General features: G+C 39.6%; 1 protein-coding gene across 1 annotated transcript in view; it reads left to right on the forward strand.

Annotated features, from left to right (window-relative positions):
• AGBL1 (ATP/GTP binding protein like 1) overlaps positions 1-21251 on the forward strand; it is a 248895-nt gene that overhangs the window by 54293 nt on the left and 173351 nt on the right. Inside the window, exons 14-15 of the mRNA XM_027644667.1 lie at positions 2304-2448; positions 6007-6160. Of these exons, the coding sequence (XP_027500468.1) occupies positions 2304-2448; positions 6007-6160 (299 nt within the window). The remainder of the gene's footprint in view (positions 1-2303; positions 2449-6006; positions 6161-21251) is intronic.

The following is a 21251-nucleotide window of genomic DNA, read 5'->3' on the forward strand; positions in this document are numbered from 1 at the left end:
GAAATGAGGACTTGGAAGAACTCAGCACTTTGTGACAGTACTTTATGAATAAGGTCATCTAATCTTCCAAGTGGCACTGAGTATAATAGAAGCTATGGAGATGAGCACTTTCCTTCTGCACTATACAAGAAACAGTTCTTAATTATCCTTCATTGTCAAAATTAACAGGAACTATATTAAATGTCATTGTTCTGACTTCAAAAAAAGACTAGACTCTAACCCTTGATCCACTAAAATACACATATAATACCTAAGTAGATGTTTCTATATTTGTGGGTTCATTTTTTTCCCCTCTGAGTCTCTGTCCAATATTATGATGGTTTATTTGCAAAGGAAATGTTGGGGTTAAGAGTTCAGCTGAGAATAAAATCATAGGCCTTTTAGTTTGCCACTGTGACTCAGGGTTTCTGCACTATCTATTGATCCAATCTGTATCACTCACCCCACATGTTCCTCACTGTTGAAATCAGGTGAAAACCCAGCAGCATTGTATTGTGTCTCCCTCATGAAAAAGAGCTGATTATTTTGGAGAATTTGACAAGAATAATTATCTTTTCTCTCCTCCCCTTTGAATAAAAATGAAGGGCAGCAAAATAAACTAGTATTGTAAAATTCAGGAGCTGAAATTGCATCTTTTGGTTGCCTCTTCTATTTTGCATTTTAATGCAACATTGATGATAACATTTGTCAAAGAAACCTCACAGTCCTTTGGAATCAGAAGGTTCAGCAACAGCATAATTGGTGCAATGTGGGAAAAATATTGTTTGAAATGTACTTATGGATGCAATTTGCTGTGAGGCTTCTCCCTAAAGTACATGATTTGTCTCTTCATCTCTGCTGAAAGAAAACTTTCCTCCTCAGCCTGAAGTCATCTCTTCGTCAGAGTAAGTTTCCTGCAAGAGGTCTGGTCCTGAAAGTAAACTGAGAAGCTCACTATAAGATTTTGTAGTTTTATTGAAGGCACTGTCAAAGACCTGTGCACCCTGTTAGACCTTGATGATGCTGACCAGCCCCTCCCAGAGCTCTGTTGTAGGAGGCTCCAGCTCAGTCACTGCTGCGTTCCTGCTTTGCTATCAGCCCTGATGACCTGGACCCTGACACTTGGACCAACCTTCTGGCTTGACTCAGACCTGCCTCACTACCACAAACTTGTCTGATGATCTGGATGTGTGGTTGAACCAGTAGTTGAACTCATCTGCTGTCCCCAGGCATGCCCTGCTCAGGTGCTGTGGGAGCTGACCCTGCCTGGTGAGCTCTTCTGGCTTCCACATCAAGCTCAGCTCCTCACAGGGAGCAATTGGTCCTCACTGCTCCCTGAGAGGGAGAGGCTGAAGTCTTCAAAAAGGAGGGATCCAAAATAGAGAATTTTTTGGGTAGCTCACAACCTGCAAATCTTTATGAGGTCATTTCTCCTCCATGCTCAGTCTCTACCCAAACCTGCTCTCCTCCTCTTCCTACTCAACAAAGAGCCTTTGATGGTATCTGGAATATTTTTATGTATGTCCTATTTATTATTTATTTTTGTGCCTGAAATATCACTTTTCTTTCTGTAGTGGAACTGAATAGTTGGTTTGGTAGGATATTCATATTTTCTAAATCTCCAGGCTTTTCACAGAATATATTCACATGGCATTGTTCAGAGCTGTGAATAGGAACCTGCATCTCTAAGCAAGATAATTTGGATATCTGAAGAAATATGGCAGTGTTAGCTGAATGCATTAGTTTAAATATGTCTGGATTGTGCTATATGAGCTAGTATTAGCTGGCTGCTTCTTTATTTGGATTTTCCCAAAATGAAGCAAACTGTTATTTCCCTGTGAGAGTGCTCCCATCCATCAGCAGCATGTGACTGGCAGTGCTCTGTACTGCCACATGCAGTTCTGCCTCTTCACTCCCTATGGGTCTTTGTGTCCTTTTGTGAATCCCAGGACACCCTGAACCTGGGGTACCACCTTGATTTCTGGTACTCACCATGGTGACCCCATTTGGATCTCTGTCCAGTGGAGCTGTGGTTTCTCCAAGTTTCCTCCTTTCATACAGGCTGCAGGTGCATTGCTGGGTCACTGGGTATTGTTTAGTAGTATGTTATATTTTTGTACCTGCTCAATACTGGAATTGGATTTACTGTACTTATATGGAGCCTCTGTTTAATGACTGGTTAAGTTTGGAGCCCCTCCTACAGCATGAGATGAAAGCTCATTCAGAGTGGATGCTTCTCTGAATGCTTAGTTCTCTTGTGGCTTCTCCAAATGTGCATCTAGAGGTGAAAAATATTTACTTTCCTCCTCTTTCTCTTCTTCCAGAAACCACTACCACTGCAGGGCAACTGCAGGAGGAGGCATGAGAGGAAAGTTCTACTACACACTCACCTTCAGCATCAAGTTCCCTCATAAAGATGATGTCTGTTACCTGGCCTACCACTACCCCTATACCTACTCCACAATGATGGTAATACTGACATGTCCACCTAGATAAGATAATGGTCCTGACAGGTTGGACCTGCTTGGGTATGTGTAGATTTTGAGATGAGATGGAGGATTGTTTTCACACTTCATCTCTGCAAGTGTTCAAAGCCAGGCTGGATGAGGCTTTGAGTACCTGGTCTAGTGGAAGGTGTCCCTGCCCATGGCAGGGGGAGTTGGAACTGGATGATCTTTAAGATCCCTTCCAACCAAAACCACTCTATGATCATGATGGTGTCATTGTCTTGTTTACAACTGCAGCCCCTACCAGTTCTGAAGCACAGAATGCTGTAGGAGAAATTCCTGTATAGGAAAATGTGGGGTACAAACCATTAGTGCTCATACCAGTCAAAATGCAAACCAAATGTGTCTCCATTCACTTAGGGTTGCAGGATTCTCCTCCTGGAGGGGTGGGAAGCAGGGGGCTAAAGCCAGTTACAACTCAGACATGCTGTCTGATCCTCCTGACAGGGGGTAACAGCTCAGTTTTCAGAGCTGCACCCAGCAATACCACAGTGCTGGATCTCATCTGATGCTTTACCAACTTTTTCCTCTGCCAGCTGGAGTTTCAGTAGGCATTTGTGACACTCCCACCAGTGCTGTCAGTGCAGAAACTAAAAGAATACAACTCTAAAGCATAAATTGATTGCTGAGTTGCACCAAGTTTGATTCCTCGGGAAGGATTTGTTTTCTAGGGCCTTTTCTGGCCAGGGGTGGATGGTAAGGAAATTTTCTTGGAAAGGCATCCAATGTCCTTTCTCTATAACTGGATGCAAAAGTCTCAAAGGAAGGTAGGATGAAAGAAGGTAAATGAATAGTTCTGGGAGTAGCTGTGCAAAGATCAGAAAGATGTCACTGAAAACAAAACCACACAGTTCCAGTAGATCAGTTCCCCTTTCTTCTCCCCTCAATTCCCATTATGAATACATTTTCTTTTGGGCAATAAATGCTGGTGTGGGTTGGTGGAGTTTGAGCTCACTCTATTTTTTGTTATGGGATTGGTTTGCCTACCCAGATATTAGAGACTGTGCTTTCATGGGGACAGTGTCCTCCCCCACATACTCACCACTCTGCTTGGCGTGCCAGCAGAGTTAGGCTTGGATTAATTCCCACTCAAACAAGTCTCTCATCAACTGCTTTGCATCCCATTATAGATGCTCAAAGAAACTGCTTCCAGTATTTGGGAGAAGGCCAGTCAAGCCTTCACAGTCCAAAACATGTCTGTCAGCTCACTTCTTATCAGGCTTATGGGTACCAGTTACTCCTCAAAGTCCATGAGGAAGAGTGTATGCTCCCGTAGTGGGGTTTAACCTGTAGCCTTGAAGGCACATATATCTACAGTCTGTGGGGGGAAAAAACAAATACAATACTGAAGGATTAGGTGGGCTTATTCACCATCATGCTTGTTTCACGTAAATGCACTGCCTCATGATTATTTTACTGTTATTGATTTCTGTCTTCTGCTGGCACAAAGCAAGAGACACTTGGAGAGTTTGTGCACTCTGGGAATTCCTGAATATCTCACCTGCTCCTGAATAAATAGAATAGACATGAAAAAGATGTTATTCCTACACTTGCAGGACCAGGTCTTTAAATATTTCACTGTCTCTTCAAATGAAAAGCTCATTGAAGTTAAAGGGAATTTGCCCCAGGAAAAGTTAAAATTAACTTAGACCCAATAAGGACCATAAAGTTGGGTAAATGGAAATTATGGTAGGGAAAGATTGATAGATTGTCTTGTCCAGCTCTTTAGCCAAAGCAAAATCATTGCCTCTAATAATTCTAAATAGCTTCTTTGCTTGGGCTAATTTAAAATGTCGAATGATGCAATATACGCATTTCCATTTTACTTTAATTTCCACAGTAAATAAACTAAATCAGGTTTGTGCATCAGTAGATTGCATTTTAAAGCACTTGTCCACTGGTGAAGTGTGTTGGTTTTACATATCAATAATAAATTAAAAATGATTATGAACCCAAGGGCTCAATTAAACACATAGTGCTTTGGAGAAGAAGATAAACTTGTATATGGAGTTAGTAATTTGAAAATGTTTTTAAATATCATATATATTTAATAGTCACAGGCATATTTGCAGGAAGTACACAGTGCAGAATCCTATTTGAACTGGACGCACTCTGCAGTTCATTACTTCTTGTACGTTAGTAATTACATTTCTTTTATGAACAGTAATTTATCTATTTTTACATCACAGTGTTAAGTGTTTGGATATCTAGCTGAAATCTCAGTGGCAGCTATACCCAATTAAGTTTCACTGGGTACCAGAAACATAAGTAAATGATTATATTGAGTTCTCTGTATCTATGAGAGATTGTTATATGCATTTAATAATTAAATTTACTTTATTGGCAGTATTTTAATTGTTTTATAGCATAGATGACTGTAAATTTCACTTCTGTGTTTACATGGCTCTATTTCAATACTGGGAAAGCAGTCTGAAAGATGGTGAGTTCTAAGGTTTGAGGAACAGGAATGTCTTGTCCCATAAATACCAGTTAAAATTTAGCCCTGAGTTGTACAGACAATAAGTTACTGTGTAAGGGTCGCTCGGTGAATTGATGTGTTTTTAGTTAAAGTATTGTTAGGACAAGTGTGCCTAGTACACTATCCCTATTTCTACCAATTGAGAGACAACTGGTGTTCCACAACACTTAGCAACACCCTGCAATGGCATTACTTACACTCATCTTGCCACTTGCAATTACAGTGTAAACAGAGAACTACACATCATCTGGTGTGTGGGTGACAAGTGGCTGTTTGTCTAATGAGGCGATCAGAATTTGTTCCAGGAAGTCTTTTTTTCTAAGCTGCCAGTTCTTTTTCTCAAATTTCTCAAGGAGCTGTTGGACTTAAGAATTGTTTAAAACTGTCACAAACTTTGGGGGTTGGGAGAAAATCTCCTTTTCGAGTAACTTCTTGGAAAGACGCTCTTCAAATTTACCACTACTGATTGTACAAAACGTTTTCCTTGGATGTAAACTTTTTGGCTGCCTCTGATATGGAGTTGTCATTGAGTTTCACTGGCATGTGCTTGACAGCTAACCAATCAGTTCTATAAATGCTCAAAAATGGAAGATTTTTCTCACATTTCTACACAACCCCTATTAAAATATAAAGAGTAGATGCTTCTCTTTTGGATTTCATGTATGCATAGAAATTTTTTTACGATAATAAGAAAAGCACCTAGGAACTGTTCAGGTAAAATCATACAATTGCTTGGGTTGGAAGGGACCCTTAAAGATAATCTAGTCCAACCCTTCTGCAAAGAGAAGGGACACCTTCAACTAGGCCATGATATAAGAATAAATAATTCTGTGTAGCTTCAGTGCATTATAATGTATTGTGAATGGCTTGTGCATATTTGTGAGATGCAAAAGATGGTGATATTAACTGGCAGAAGAGAGGAGCCGGGAAATTTGCAAGATATGAAATTAGTATCAATAATAATATACAGCTAGTGGAATAAAATCAGAATTTATAGACCAAGAACTCCCTTATAAATCTGCTTCCTTGCTTCATTTTCAGTCCCATCTTGATATTCTGGAACAAAATAGGAACCCTAAGAAGGTTTACTGGAGGCAGCAGACACTCTGCCAGACACTGGGAGGAAATCCATGCCCATTGCTCACAATCACTGCTATGCCAGAATCTAAAAAAAGAGACGACCTGGAGCAATTCTGTAAGTAGCCAAATGAAGCATTAAAAAAGATGCTGGTGAGTTGTCCTCATGTCAGCAGTGACAATGACAACCTGTTTTGTGAATATGCTGATTTTTCTTGCCTTTCTCATTTTAGAAAAAGAAATCTAAATATGGGGAATAGCCAGTTACAATGCATTTAAAAATTTACAGGTTTGAATGGAGAAAGGAGGAGAACTGACATCATTTTGCACCTCAAATTTCTCTTTAATGATTTGAAACAATTGCAAAGTTCAATATCAAATATTACCTAACCACAAAGAAAACGTGTTCAAGTAATTAATTCAACAGAATTTTTTTTTAGTGTTATGTTCCATATTGAAATGATTTATGTATTTTAAATTCTAAAACTTGCAAAAAAAAAAAAAAAAAGAGTACAAGATAACTTGTTCCTAGCTGGAGCAGCACTTGAAGTGTTCTGGTGAAATTCCAGCTCCTGCAGTGTGCCCAGTAGATCCATCTGGACACAATATAGCTCTCTGCATTCTATCTGAGAACTAACTGATGATGTACTATCTAATGGTAAATATTATAATTGCCATTTTATATCTAGAGATGGTTATTTTTCATTGTGAAAGCCAAAGATTTAGACTTTCAGTGGCCTTGACGAACAGGATTAAGTTATGCAAGTTTCTGTAACCCAACAGCAAGTGATAAGAAGATTCAGATCAGCACCACATTGGGCTAGGTTCAGTTTTAGAGCCTAAATGACTAACTACTTATATGTAGGTTGAACTTTTTTCCGGAGTAAGGAACAAGGCACACAGTGATTTTTTTAATTTATTTTTTTAATCTCTACTCTTCACATGTAACATGGGTTGAGAACTTTGAGGAAGTGTGTGTGAGTATTTAAACTGTCTTAAGACATTTTTGGATGTTAAATGAATAGATCTGATTACCTCACTTAGACACTAGTCCAGCAGTATCCAGAGGGATTCAGTGATATGGTCAAATTTCTCATTGCAGAATTCTCATTTCAGAGTTATGTGGAGCTATTTGAGTGGACTCCTTATAATGTCCATTCTACATGCATAAACTAAAAGAAAGCTCAAATATTGGAGCTGGTGATAATTATTGCTATCTTTTTTGGTTCAGGTTTAGTTCAGTCACTGTGGTTACGCTGCCATTACAGTGTAATCATCTGGAGCTCATACCTTTTTATTACAATAATTTTATTACAAATTGAGCCTTTACCCTGAATTAGCAAATTGATGATCATGAACATGCTTTTCTAGGTTGAAATATTAACAAAAAATAGCCAAGTGCAGGCTACATGGGAATTCGTAACATGCATGCACACACTGAGCTTTAACTGTGGAAACTGGAGGCAGTGTCAAAGAGAAAATTGGATTGTTGGTGTTGCTATTATCAGTATTATTATATATCAGTATTATTTACACTGCAGTAGCAGGTCTTAAGGGGCCAACTGAAAGAAAATAAGTTGCAATATTTTATTGGAGGATTGAAGCCATCTGGAAGAGACATGCAGTTAACACTTTTTTCTCCCCAAGTGAGGAGGCCTTTCCAATGCTGGTACAAAGCAAAAGCTAGGTCAATATTCGGATTTATCAAAGCAAGGACTTGGAGTGAGTCAGTCATATGATGAGTGAATGTCCTAAACATTGAACTTAAACTTCTTTGGCTTTGAGAGGACTTTCTGAAAGGTGTGTTTTGTCATAGAAAAGCAAAAAAAGAAGTTTCACATGATATAAATGTGGCAATGTTAGGAGGCATTGCCATTTTCTGGAGCACTGTATTCTCAGGGTAAATTAGACTGCTTATTGTGGTGTTAAAAGGGAGTCTGGCAGGTTTTCAAAGACCATTAACCTGTCTGTGAAGTCAAGGCTTGGCTTGCTTATTCAGCACAGGTTTACTGAAAGATTCATAAAGTGTCTAGGAATGGTTTGGAGAGATACTACTTCCAAATGTTTCAGACTGTTGTAATTACTGCATCTGAGTTCATATTGCAATTATATGGCTAAAGTCCTCTTTATTTTCAACATAAATAAATATCTCCTGGTTTATGAGAATATTTGAAGCCAATGGGAGCTTGCAGTTCTCATTGAAATGCTATGAAATTATGTGCCACTAAACCCTTCCTCTGAAGCCTTGCAATACAAGAAGATTGAAGACTTCCTAGATTTATCCACAAACCAGTGGAACTCAGTCAAAATAGAACATGTAGAAAACCCAGTTGTCTAACTGAAAAAGAAATTGTTTGGGGGAAAGACATTGTCAAGGCAACACAGCTCCTCTCAAGTTTCCAAGACTATAAAAGTAAACACCAATACTCTTAAGTGATGAAAATATTTATTGTTTCATCAAATGGAAGAACAGCAAGGCAGCACACCATGTTTTATGCTGTGGGGATGCCTCTAGGCAAATCGGAATAATCACGTATGCGCTTATTTTGTTTAAGTAACTTGGATAATTATGGCTTTTGGGGACACACTTAGCGTAATTTGTGCTACTTTGTGGCTGTGATCAGCGCTTGCTTCGCAGTTTCCTCATCTTGTTTAACACACCCTTGTCTCCGTGAAGTGTTTTGGCTGGTGGAAGGACCTATTTGTCAATGTTTTCCATGCTAAAAACATAACTCAAAAGCAACAACTTAGCGCTAAATATGAAGGGACCAAAGGGTGGAAGATTTCTCTGTAACAACTCCCGTTGCTTTGTACAGTCTCCATGTGTGTGTATTTCAGCCTGAGAAGTGATGTTGAGCTCCAGGACTGGGCAAATGGGCACATGGGTAATAAATACAAATTGATAGCCCTTGTGCTTTCCTTCTGGTTCTGGCCAATTCATAGTTTGCATGAGCTATAGCCATTTTGATTTCCTATCAAATTTATTTCTCCTTTGTACATTTAATCTGCACCTTGAGAGTTTCTTTTCAATAATGCAGGTGGCACAGGTAAAACACAAATCTCACCAGGAGTTCTTAGCTCTTGCAAATGACTGTACTTGAGTACTCTAAATCCTTCTCTAGTTAAAAACATGAGGAGTAGGAAAGGTTACAGATAAAGAGGCATTGGACGGGTGAGGAGTACTGGGAAGGCAGCAGGATCAGCCCAGTAGGAGTGCAGTGGGAAGGAGTTATTGTGGTACTGGAGATGCTGATGGAGTGGGAGCGGCCCAGGGACAGTGAGGGCATGGCATCCTCTGTGTCAGCTGTGCTTTATTTCCCTTGCTCACCTCTTTCAGATTGCTCTTGTCAGGCTTTTGATTAATGTGGCCCTAGGATGGTTAAATTTGTCTGAGTTAAATTTATTAACGTGCACCTTGTTAATAGGAAGCACAAGCCATGCACGCTCACAGGCACTGCACACACACCGTGTGCTGAAGGGAAGAAAAATGGGCTGCTGCTTCCCTTCATTACGCCTTGTTTGTGTGAGGCTTTGATATTCACTTTAGGCTCCTTTCTCCTTCTTCTCTTCCTATCTGCCCTTTACGTGATGGCAGTACACTGAATAATTTTTATTTAATGCTCAGTTCTGAAACTGATATGAATAAAGAAAGAAGTGAGCTGGGAACTATTTGGCTTCCTGTGCTTTGACTCTCAGTCATGCAACCACTTAGTTACAAACTGGACAACCTCCATTCAAACTTGATTGATGTCTGTGGGTACCTGGAGGCTGCAACAAAAGTCTGAGGCTGGTCAGTGGTCCCTGCTGGGCTCTGCAGCTCCACAGACTTGTACAAACAGAAACTGAGAATACCTATCTTGTCGGGTTTTTGTGGTTGCTGTTTTATTTTAAATCTGCCCTTCCTGCTGTTGTGCGAAGACTGAGCATCCACCTAGTAGGGATGTCTTTGCTACTCATTCGAACTGCAATATCCTCCAAGGTCTTGTGATAAAGCCATTTGTTTCCCATTCTGACTCTGTGAGGGTGACTTTATTTCTGGCTCTGCTAGGTCTAGCCTTAGACACTGCCTGACAAGAGTTAAAGGGACTTTTGAAGGGAGAGAGATTCTCAAGAACTTTAAGAGCATTATCAAATGAATGCAGAAACAGGGAGAAGGATAAAGCTTCCAGTCTTTGTGCCAGCTGCTCTGTGAATTAGAAGGAGTTTGCAGAGCTCTGATTTTCTTGGATTTGCAGCACACAGAGCCCAGTGAAGGCAGTGTTAGCAGCATGTATGTGTACTGAGTAATAGTTTGCAAACTCTTAATTCACAGTGTTATTTATGCATGCAAATGTGCAGTGTGTAACTCTACTAAATTCCCTGGCAGACAGCTGGGTAGATCCTGTGAGCCATAGGATACTGTTATAACTGACAGAGCAAATGGACAGAGTAACTCTTGAGGGAAGTGTAAGTAAAACATCTAATCACTGATGCACAGGCAAGAATAAAATTGTCTTCTTGTTAAGAAAGTAAAGGACACTGATAGGCTGCAAATGGTAACAGAGCGGTGGAATTAAAACCACCAAATGCAAAATGATTGGAGAGAGAAGGACACTCTACGTTGCCATGTGAGTGTTTTTCAGGAGGCATTTTCTGGCAGTGCCCTGAGCTGGGGTGGATTTGGTCTCACCTTTAGTTAGAGAAGGGAAGGGGCAGGACACCTCTGAAGTGATGTAGAGTAGCTGCCATCCTGGTTAGTGCTAATTCAGAGGAATAACTGAAACAGTTCCAAAGAAATTCCTTAGAGGAATGAAGATTTCTATGGATGTAGGGTGGTGCAGCAGTGCACTGCTTCAGCTGATGACTCCCAACATTGCTGCATTCTCAGCTGAAGGACATGAGCATCATATGTCACCATGGGGGTTAATCCTTTATCCACTGAGAACAGTGTCACTGCAGAGTGGGACAGGACAATGATTGTTAGTCACATCATGAAGAAAGCAACTGCAAAGCTCTCTTCATGGCTGGTTGTACTGTTGTCATCCCCATTAATAATCCTGATTATTCACTGTGACATGAGTATTCCCCCAGTCAACACACCTGATGACTGTCCTTTTAGCAGTGTGTAGCCTTACAGAGCTGAATCGTGGGGTTTAAAGTTAAACCAAAATGTCCTAGCTTATTAGCAGCAGGGGTGAGGGAAATGAAACAAAAATGACACAAGCAAATGGATTTACATCTGTAATAGCTGTCACTTTGAGATGTTCTTCTGTCATCACATGTCCTCTTTATGCACGGCTGGGGAAACCATTATGAATACTGTCAAAAAAGATAATGACATCTGCTTATCTTAAATGTAGTCTTTTGGGGAGTTGAAGCATATTTTTTGCCTGAGTCTAAGCATATTTCTAAAGATGGAGAGAGTAATGTTTTTGGGATAGATATAGCAGGATGCTTCTGCCCTTTGAATCTGCAGATGCTCCTGGAACGAGAATGAGCGATAAAGTGAGACTAATGAAGTGTCTTTGCTTGCTCTCATCTTAAGCCTATGGAATCAAAAAGACATAGTTGCTGGGAAAAATATTCTAACATTTCTCAGTTTGCTTGTATAAGCTATTTAGATGGTTGTTTTGCAGCTTTGGTATTTTCTTAGAAAGAAACAAGCCCTTTACCTTTAAATATAAATTGCAACAAAGAGTAATTCCTGAGCAAAGAACAGCAGAGGATGTGAATTACAGGGGCCACTTATGCAGGATACTGGGAAATAATGATCATGTGGAAAATGTACACAGTTTAATTAAGCACATTGATTAAATCAATATGACTCAAACAGCTTAGTGCTCCAATCAGCTTAATCTCATTAAATGTAATTCAGGCCTCGATAATTGATTAATAATGCATTATAGTTTATGAATTATTGACTCCAAGTTATTATAACTGTGCCTGCTCCCTGCATGGCAACTGGTGTTGCATGTTAATTATGAAAGGCTCAAGCTTTCTTCTTTTGAATAACTTTTTCAAATCTGGAGATGACATATCTCCTAGTGAAACAGGGATCAAATTAGATCAACACCTTATTGGAGTTAGTCCGCCCCAAAGGAAACTGCACACTTTAAAGGAAGCTCTCCTCTAATAATGTCGAAATAGGGAGGTAGAATGACCTGCTTTGATTGGTAATGATCTTTCCAGCAGGCAGAAGAACTGCCTGTAGTGATTCAGCTGGAGTGATAACCCGGCATTGTGCTGGTTGGAAACAGTTCCCAACAGCAAGCACATCTGTTGCTCTAGTGTTATTGCATGAGATACCTCCTCCAGCACACATGTTCACACTATAGCCAATGCTGCTGAACCCTGAGGGCACGTTTGCCTTCCAAATATGGAGCAAGCCAGTTCCCCTTATCTGTCTGTGTGCTGGCTGGTTTCACTGGAGAGGTGTGATAGGCTTTTAAAATGCGATTTCCACAGTGCAAATGTTACACAAGAAGAAAGAACCATTGCTACTACTGATGACAGTTTCAGGAGAGAAACTAAGAGCTGAAGAAAGCCTCTGCTCCTCAGATGGCCCCCCATTAGATGGCATTTCAACTGAATATGAACAGAGGATGTTAGACTGTTTTTCTAGATACCTACATAGTTAACATGGTCCAAATTGCAATCTTATGAAGAAAGAGTCCACTAGCATTATACTCCCTTAACATATCCCATTTACAGAACTTGTTCTGCTTCTTCCTTTCATCACTTCAGTATCCCTTCTCCTTATTTCTGATTATAGTTAAAAGTGAACAGATTGTAGTCTGCATAGAAATTGAATGAGATGATTATAGAATGCTGGAGAAAAACATTTTTTTTCTTTATTCTTGCATCTGCCATAGTGAGGTTTGAATCTCTGTATTCTCTTGATTTGAAGATTTGCTCCTCATTTGCAGAGCTGCCAGACAGAGGTGCTGGTTCCTCTCTCTCTTTGTACCAAACACTTTGTTTGTGGTGACAGGAAAAAAAAAAAAGTCAGCTGTTGTGAAAACTGTGATCCTGTTTTAATGCAGCAGTGAAGAAAGACTGAATAAAATTATCATGTGTTCTACAGTGCTAAATAATTACAGAATGAAAAATACATTTTTTTTCCACTTGAATAGATAGTTTATCAAGCATCTGAAACCAAAGCAATGATCTCCAGGTATGCAACACTGATGGTGTGTGCTCAAAATTTTTCAAGATTGTCTTTCAATTTCAAACACTTCTTATACTTTTCTTTCTGATATCCCAGTCACAACACCGTGGCAGCCCGTTGAAAAAGAGCAGACAGATTTCTGCAAAACTGTGCTCCTGTTTGAGTATTCAGCCTACTGCCATAAAGGTGGAAGCTGATTGAATAGAACATGAAATTTGTGAGGCAGACACAGGGTTGTCTGCAGACTAAGGCCAGGATTTTTCATGATGTATCAACTGCTCTTTAAATCCCAGCGTTTGGTGGAACTGACTCTTCCAGCACAGCTTTGACACTGTGGTCAGCCTTCTGTGAGCTTGGCAAAATGCATATTAATGTATTGAATCCCAGTAGTCAAGGCAGCGAGGAATGGAAGGAAAACACTGAACAGGGATACTAAAAATGGGCCCTGAAGCATAGACAACCACAGTGGCTTTTTCAAAAAGAGAAAATAAATATTAGGGTAATCTCTCATTCTGTCCCACCCTTTGTCTTATTCAGCATGATGACAGAACAATCTCACATGACATAACTTGTAGTGTTCTTCATCTAGCTGTAATTTTCTATTTTTTTTTTTTTTTTAATAAACTTGCTCCTGAAATTTGGAGATTTGTTCTAAGCCCTCCTCTTCTTAGGGGGCAGTGCTACAGAATTTTCTGCCCTTTCTTTAGCATTTGTTTTGCTATCTTTCCTTCTTTTAATTATAAGTCTTTTTTGTCTCTCAAGAGACTTTTAACCTTTGCATGTCCTTTCCAGAGAAGAAATTATCTGATTACCAGCAGCATTTTCTGGAACATAAGTTAGCAATATCTTCTTCATTGGTATGGACTTGGGCTAGAACATCAGGAGTTGGACTTGAAGATCCTTGTGGGTCCCTTCCAACTCAAGATATACTATGATTCTCTCAGTAGTGCTTGGCACTGGCTATGCTCCAGACTTTCAGAACATAAGAGCCTTTTCTGATACACTAATGAATTAAACATCGTGAAAATCTAAATTACCATATCTTAGTCATAATTATTTTAATTCATTATTGGTTTGTCAAGTGCCTCAGAAGTGTCTTCTCACAGGAGCTTGGTACTACTTGTATTTTTGCTATAAGGCATTGAAAATTATCAATGAAACTTAAAATGGTTTGGTTGTATGTATTACTTATTATTACTTTGGAAATTTATAGTCAGCTGCTTGGAACATGCCTGTCTTACAACACCCCAGTGCCTGTCCTCATTGCAGTGGAGCTACAAGCTTCCATAGGAGTGATAGGTTGCCCAAATTCCTGCCTTAGCAGAAGGGGGGGAAACAAATTCATCTTCTCTCCCTCAGGTGAAAACAATCTGTGAGAAACCTGCAGGTGTTGTGCTTCCAGTGGCCAATCTCTTTCTGGTAAAGGTATGGAAATACAGCTCAGCAGAGCCCCCAGGCAGCTTTTACTCCCTCAAATGGTGAACAAGCATTGAACTGCTACTAGATTCCTATTATCAACTTCAAACTATGGCATAGAAAAAAACCCCTGTATTTCAGTGAGCTGCACATTTTCCGTGCCTGGCCATAAATTCCAGTCACACACAGTCCTGTGGGGCATATGCTAAAAGGTCACTGTGGTACTATATAAATTAGCCAGAGAAGCATTTGAATTAAGTTAAATCTATTCTCAATGTGATGGAGATGGGTTAGGGAGGACATAATTTTAGGGTCAGATTGTCTCTGGAGATAAAATATTGTTAGGAACAACATCTTTACTATGGGATGTAGAGTCAATGCTTGTGCCTCAAGGTAAACACAGGTCAGGAAGGGGTTCCTTCAGCTGGTCACAATATTGCCCAATTGGTCATGTCTGATACTGCACAGGTGGTTGTTTTTCACAAATCATGAGGTCTGGAGCACCTACTGATGTATAAAGTAGGTTGGCTCAAAGGTAGTTTGGTTTGCCCTTTAACACCTACATTAAGCTTGTTGCTTCTGGGCAGTAGAGCTGAAGGTGTGAGAGTTTGTGGATCACTCTTGCATTTTGGGTACAAGGTCAATAAGAAGTTCCTCAGGTTAAAACTTTCTGTAAGGTAAGAAATTGGAGGTCTGTAGCAGTAGAAGTGTTGCTTGAATGTAATTTTTTTATTTTTTTATTTTCATATGTTCTCTGCCCTCTCTGCTCTTGTTAAGGTAATTAAGGAGTATTACTCTGAGAAGAGGGGATGAGCTGCTGGCCTGTCCCAGTGACCAGTTGTTCTCCTTTCTGTTTGGTTGTACCTTGTCATTGATAACTACTACTCAAGCTGTGATCAGAGGGTTGGGGGCAGGACAGCTGGCAGGTTGGCGTGGTGAAAGAGTAATCTGTAGCTGGAAAGCCCAGGGTGTGTAGCACATGTACCAGCTGTTGTCGGACCCAAATACTCACTCTCACCATCAGAGAGAGCAGTTTTTGTCTCTGGTTCAATATTTTTTCCTTTCTGTTCCAGAAAGGCTGTGCTGGTACACAGATTGAGCTTGATAAACATTGCTTTCTGGTGCCTGACGATCTCATGGTAACAAACTATTTTGAATAGGAAGATTGGGAAGAGTGGGGAAAAAAGTGGGGTCTGCCACTCTTCTAGCAAACCATTGCCTTTAGTTTGGAACTCATCTTAGGGGACAGTTTGTTAAGTCTTGCACAGATTGTGCTAAAGAATTGCTAGGCTGTGACAGAACCCAGCGTGTGTCCTGCTAACAGGGAACTCTGCTACTCTGAGGTGTTTTTCATGATCCTGTGACTCTTGAATTTTTCAGTCTAACAATAAGCTTTTGCTTGCACAGGCAAACCCTTCCTCAACACACAGAACTAACAGACTGTTGGGAAACAGTGTGGGTGGCATTATAACTTTCATGTTGTTTTCACCTTTATCCTTCTAAATTGGGAAGTTTCTTGATGCTTTTAAATCTTGGCTGACTGGTTTGGAGAGACTGTCTAATGTGTCTGACTTCAAAATAGAAAAGTCATTCAACTGATACCTCATAGCTTTGAAAACTTTCTGGAAAACAACAATCCAATTTCTGGATTTAATGTTCCAAACTATGCATTTTTTTCTGATAAAGGCTGACCTAGCTAGTCATGTATTACAAATGCTTGGAGCTGTTTGGATTGTATGGAGCAGCTTTACTGCATGTTTGCCAGAGCTGCAAGCAGATAGTTTGTTCAGCTACTCTGCCCATATTCATGTGAGGGGCTCCACACTCATGTGAAACGTACCAAACACTATTTCTATGTGTTGATCCTAATCAAATGCTATTTCTATGTGCTGATCCTAATATTAATCTCTCCAAGAGTATTACTGAGAAAGCATATTTGCAATACGCTGTGGGCATTTGTTTTTCTTCTGGTCTTGTATCTGTAATTCTGAACACCTGCTATTTCTAATTTCCACCTGTAAGTTGATTTTGCTGGGAGGGCCTATGCAGATTTCTGCCTGACCTGTTTAACAAACTTTAATTTCTCTAATTGGAGAACAAGATCCATTCCTGTGTGACTGATGTAGCCAATCTTATACCAGTAAAGTAAGTGCAGCAATACACTGAAACTAGTAGTTGGTAGATAACACAGGCTTGATACTTCCTGTTTCCTACAACTGACAGATTCTAGAAACAAGTATTTGCAATTAATGGGCTGCAATTATACAGAAATACCAAAATTAAATGGGACTAAAAATACCCCATAATGATTTTTAAAAGGCCATTCTGTTAATGAGAGGATTTGTCCATCTCTACATCAAAGAGAAACTTGTTAGCTCTCTGAGCTTCCCCACCTGTTTCTAATGCAGAAATAGAAATTGCTGAAAAACAAGCAGAGGCAGCTGCTATGCTCAGACTGCAAATGTGCTGATAAGATCAATGAGTTGACGAGTGACATGGTAGATACTGCAAAGTGCACTAGTGTTCCCAGAGAGCTAAACTTGGACTTCTGTATCATTTCAGGGCATTTATTATGTGGCTGTAACACTTAGAAAATGACATCCATCAAATCACCAGTGCATTTAAAATTTAATTTGCTCTATCAATTGCAATTGTTGTGCTGCTTAGCTGGGGGAGGGGAGGGGGAAGTAATTTTCCTTGCCACTTTGCAATTCTTTTTATAAACTTTTACTCGTCTTTCGTTGTTGAATTTGCTTAATAAACTGTCTTGAAGATTTTTCTGGCTTAGCCTGGATGCTGTTTCTCTGTCTTGGAAATAATGAGATTAAATAAAATACGTTGAAATTTTTATTAAAACATGACAGCGGCAAAGGTGATAAGTATGAGTAAATAAAGAAGTCAGAATGGGGTTGGAGGTATGGCTTTGCCCACAGATAAGGAAGGACTTGTAGATAACTTAGGGAAAATATTAAAAGACACTATGGAGTTTTCTTTGGAGTCTCCCAAATGTTTCAGAATTTTATTTTACTTGTTTTATTTTTCAAGCAAACCAGAGAGACCTTCTTCAACATCCTGTTTTATTTCCTCATTTTTCCCTTACTACTTTCATATCATCTCTCACTTTTTCCCCAAGTCTGAAAACATGACATAATAGTGATGGATAAAAGAATATCATAGTGCTCTGCAAATGTGTGTGTATTTGATAATTTTGGTAAGGATGGGTAGGTATCAGAATGAAAATGGCAACTGATCTTGGTATAGGACAAATAATATAACTGAGAGAGGGCTCTACTGGTTATGTTTAAGTGCACATTTCAATTCATTTTCATGGCTAATGAAAAGAGGAAGAAGTGATTTGAAGTAATGGATTACATAGAAATTCACTTCTAGGGTGAGCATGGATGGCACAGAATTCTTCATGACTGGGGCTTGGGAGACCGATGTGGAGCTTCCAACACTGATTTTTATTTTATCCTTGGGCAACTTACTTGATTTTTCTGTAAAGTCCTGCTTTCATAACTTGGAACACACTTGAAACATGTAATTTTCAGTCTAATAAGTGTTTCAAGAGAAGATGAGTGAGATGGAGTTTATTATCACTGGCATCAGGATGACTTTGACAGGTCTCCCAAAGGATGTTTAGGTCCCATGGTGAGCACCTACCAGAAGGCTGTAACTAATGATTGAAGTAGAGATGAAGAAAATAGGTAGATGGATAAGAGGGCAGGAAATCCTTAAATTCCTTGCTGGTTAGGCTATGCCTGCTGGAAATAGAAATACAGGGAGGCTTTTATTTTAACAATGAGGCTGTAGTGGATAACACAGCAAAAACTATCTGTCACTTGATTTTTCTTTTTCTTTGTGCTTGCTGTGCTGGGAGAATCTCTGAAAAAAATGAGGGTTTGATTTTATTTTTTTTTTTTTTTTTTTTAGTACTCCCTACTCCTGTAGTCATATGAAAAAGGTGCCACCAGAGCAGAGGTCCTTCTTTCCCCATACTGACCAGCAGTGGACAGGGTAGGCTCAAAAAAGATTAGTGTCTTGCTTGCTTTGTCAATTCACAGTGTTGCAGGTCACCCTCAAACAGCATGGGAATTTGTATTGCTGTGGAGTAGGAAAGTGCACTTAGCAGAGCAGGCCATTCTTAGACATTGTAAATCCTGGCCTCTGGCAGCCCAAGCTGTTTAGCTGTGTTTTATGAATCAGGTCATATCATGTCTGTCACAGCTTCCAGATGCCAAACTCCTTCTGTGACAGTTTTGTCAAGCATTTTTGAAAGGGCACAAAAACAATGGCTTGAGGGTCACCACGAGGCACAACTTGACACATGGGAATTGTGCTTCACAAAGAGCTACTGGCCAGAGGGCAAAAGAGTGAGCAAGAGACAGATGAAGGACTCGGGGAGTTTCAGAGGCTGTGGTGCCCCCACTATCCCTATTTTCCCCATTTTTAGCCCTTACTAACCATGAATGAGCAATAAACATGTTGTGAGATGCTTATAGACTCTGAGCTGGCATAGGTGATGGCTTTGCAAGCTATGCAGAAGGTCTGTAGATACACTTGAAATAACACTACTGCTCATAATTGATGGCTTGCCCCTTAATTTCATATCCTAGATCATACCCTTTTAATCAGAATACTCCCAGGAACCACCATCCAGCTTGTCAGAAATCTCTCCCACTAGTTGGACAATCACTTGCCATGCAGACAACATGACCTTGTTTGTCAGCCTATCAAGATGTAACGTGAAATTAGGCTCAGCCCAGACAAAATAATTACTGTTTGCACAAAGGGTAGTGCTCCCCATGAGGCCATATAACCTGCCTCAAATGTAATTTAATAGACTGAAATCAAATAAAATATATCAAATTAAAGCATGCAGCTAATGCATGCAAACTCTAAAATGAATTTGGATTATAAACAGGCAGTGAAACTGAATAGCTGGTTTCTTCATCCATGAGGGAAATACACTAAATAATACAGGAAAAAAAAGTAATTCAAGGAGATCTTTTGATTTTTGAGGGTTGATGGGGATGTTAGATGTCAGGTGAAGGTTATTTTTGATCTAAGGCGTTTTTCATTAACTATATTCTTGTAGTTAGAAAACATCACTTAGAAGTCTCTTTATATTTTGAAAACAAGGTATTAGCACAAGAAGCTTTGTTAGATACAGCAGGAAGATAAATCATCTTTGCAGTGCTAGCCATTAGGCTGTCATGACCATGATTTACAGGGATTTTCTTTTATATAAGTAAGTGTTTCTTTTAAAAGCACTGAGTTTACAGAGCAGGAGATGAAGCGGCAGGAGATGAATTCTCTGGAATATAATGGTTTCGATATGAGTGTTTCTTATGGCAAGTAAGAAAGGAGCTCATGCTGTGGATTATACAGGCTGTATAGAGTGGCTGAGCTTCATCAGAAGGATTCTGTGGAAGGGTCAATTGAAAAAGTTTGAAGTTCTGTGGGGGAAGTGTTGGGGTGAAAATTCAGGAAGGCATCAGGATTGAGGAAACGTTGCATTGTCAGCTTTGTGAAGTTAGTCTGTGTAGTACACATCAGAAATTCAAACTGATTAGGAGCCATCACTTGTACTGTTAAATTATTTCCCCTAAAAGAACCTGCTGAAGAATTTTTTTTAAATAAACTGAACATCACTTACAAAATAATGAAATTAAGAACAAAAAGCTCTCTTATGTGAAAACTCCCACTTTTGCAGTGATACATGGAGTGCTGAGGAAGGACATCATGTGTTCCACTTCTGTTCCTTCTGGGACTGCCAAGAGTGTTCAGCAGCCTGACTCCTTTAGTCATGAGTAGCTTTTTCTGTGTTTTGTAACAACTTGTGGGGATAAAAGAACATTTTCCCCTCTCCCTAGCCTTCCTGCCATCTTATTTCTTCAGACTAGTCTTCCTAGTTGACATTCTGCTCCCTGTAGTGATTGATGTAGAAAGACATAATCCATTAGATATCATTTTGCTATCATCTGAAGGGAAGAACTTACTGATCTGAGACAGCAATTGCTTAGTCTTACCACACACTGTTTGAAATTTCTGCATGTTACCTATTTTATGTAGTGGCAGATTTTGGTCCACCTAGTTTTGTCAAGTATTCTGGGATTCTGATTATGCTGTATGATCCTGATTCCTTCTTCATCCTTAGAGTGTTTTCCATAGTAGAACTGCTTGAAAAGAATATGGTATGAACTTCAAGGTTCATATCTGTTATTTTCCTTGAAAAACTTATGTTCTGCTTATGGTCTGTCACTCAACATTGGCCAATGTCAGTTTTGCTCCCATGATGATCTGATTGAAAGACCTTTTATGTTGACCCTTTATCTTGCTCAGATGTTTGGGGAGTTCATCTAAGACCTTGCCATGAAGACAAAATTCACTAGTCAAAATTTGGAGATAGTTTTTACCTTATCTATCTCTTGTTTGTGAAAGCAAGAATTTCCTTTGGGATCAGCTCTGGGTAATGTAATTCCAAGATTCAGGATAGACTTGGACAGCAATGATGTAAAAATCAATTTAGTGATGCCACAAATTAGGTCAACCTGAAGAAGGTCCTTTACTGTGAAATTGTTGACATAGTGAAGTGTTAGAAAACATTTTCATAGACTCTGTTTTCTTTTTCTCTGAGGGTTTT

The sequence above is a fragment of the Corapipo altera genome, unplaced genomic scaffold (genome assembly GCF_003945725.1).
Source record: "Corapipo altera isolate COAL_440 unplaced genomic scaffold, ASM394572v1 50, whole genome shotgun sequence".
In the NCBI taxonomy this organism is placed as follows: Eukaryota; Metazoa; Chordata; class Aves; order Passeriformes; family Pipridae; genus Corapipo; species Corapipo altera.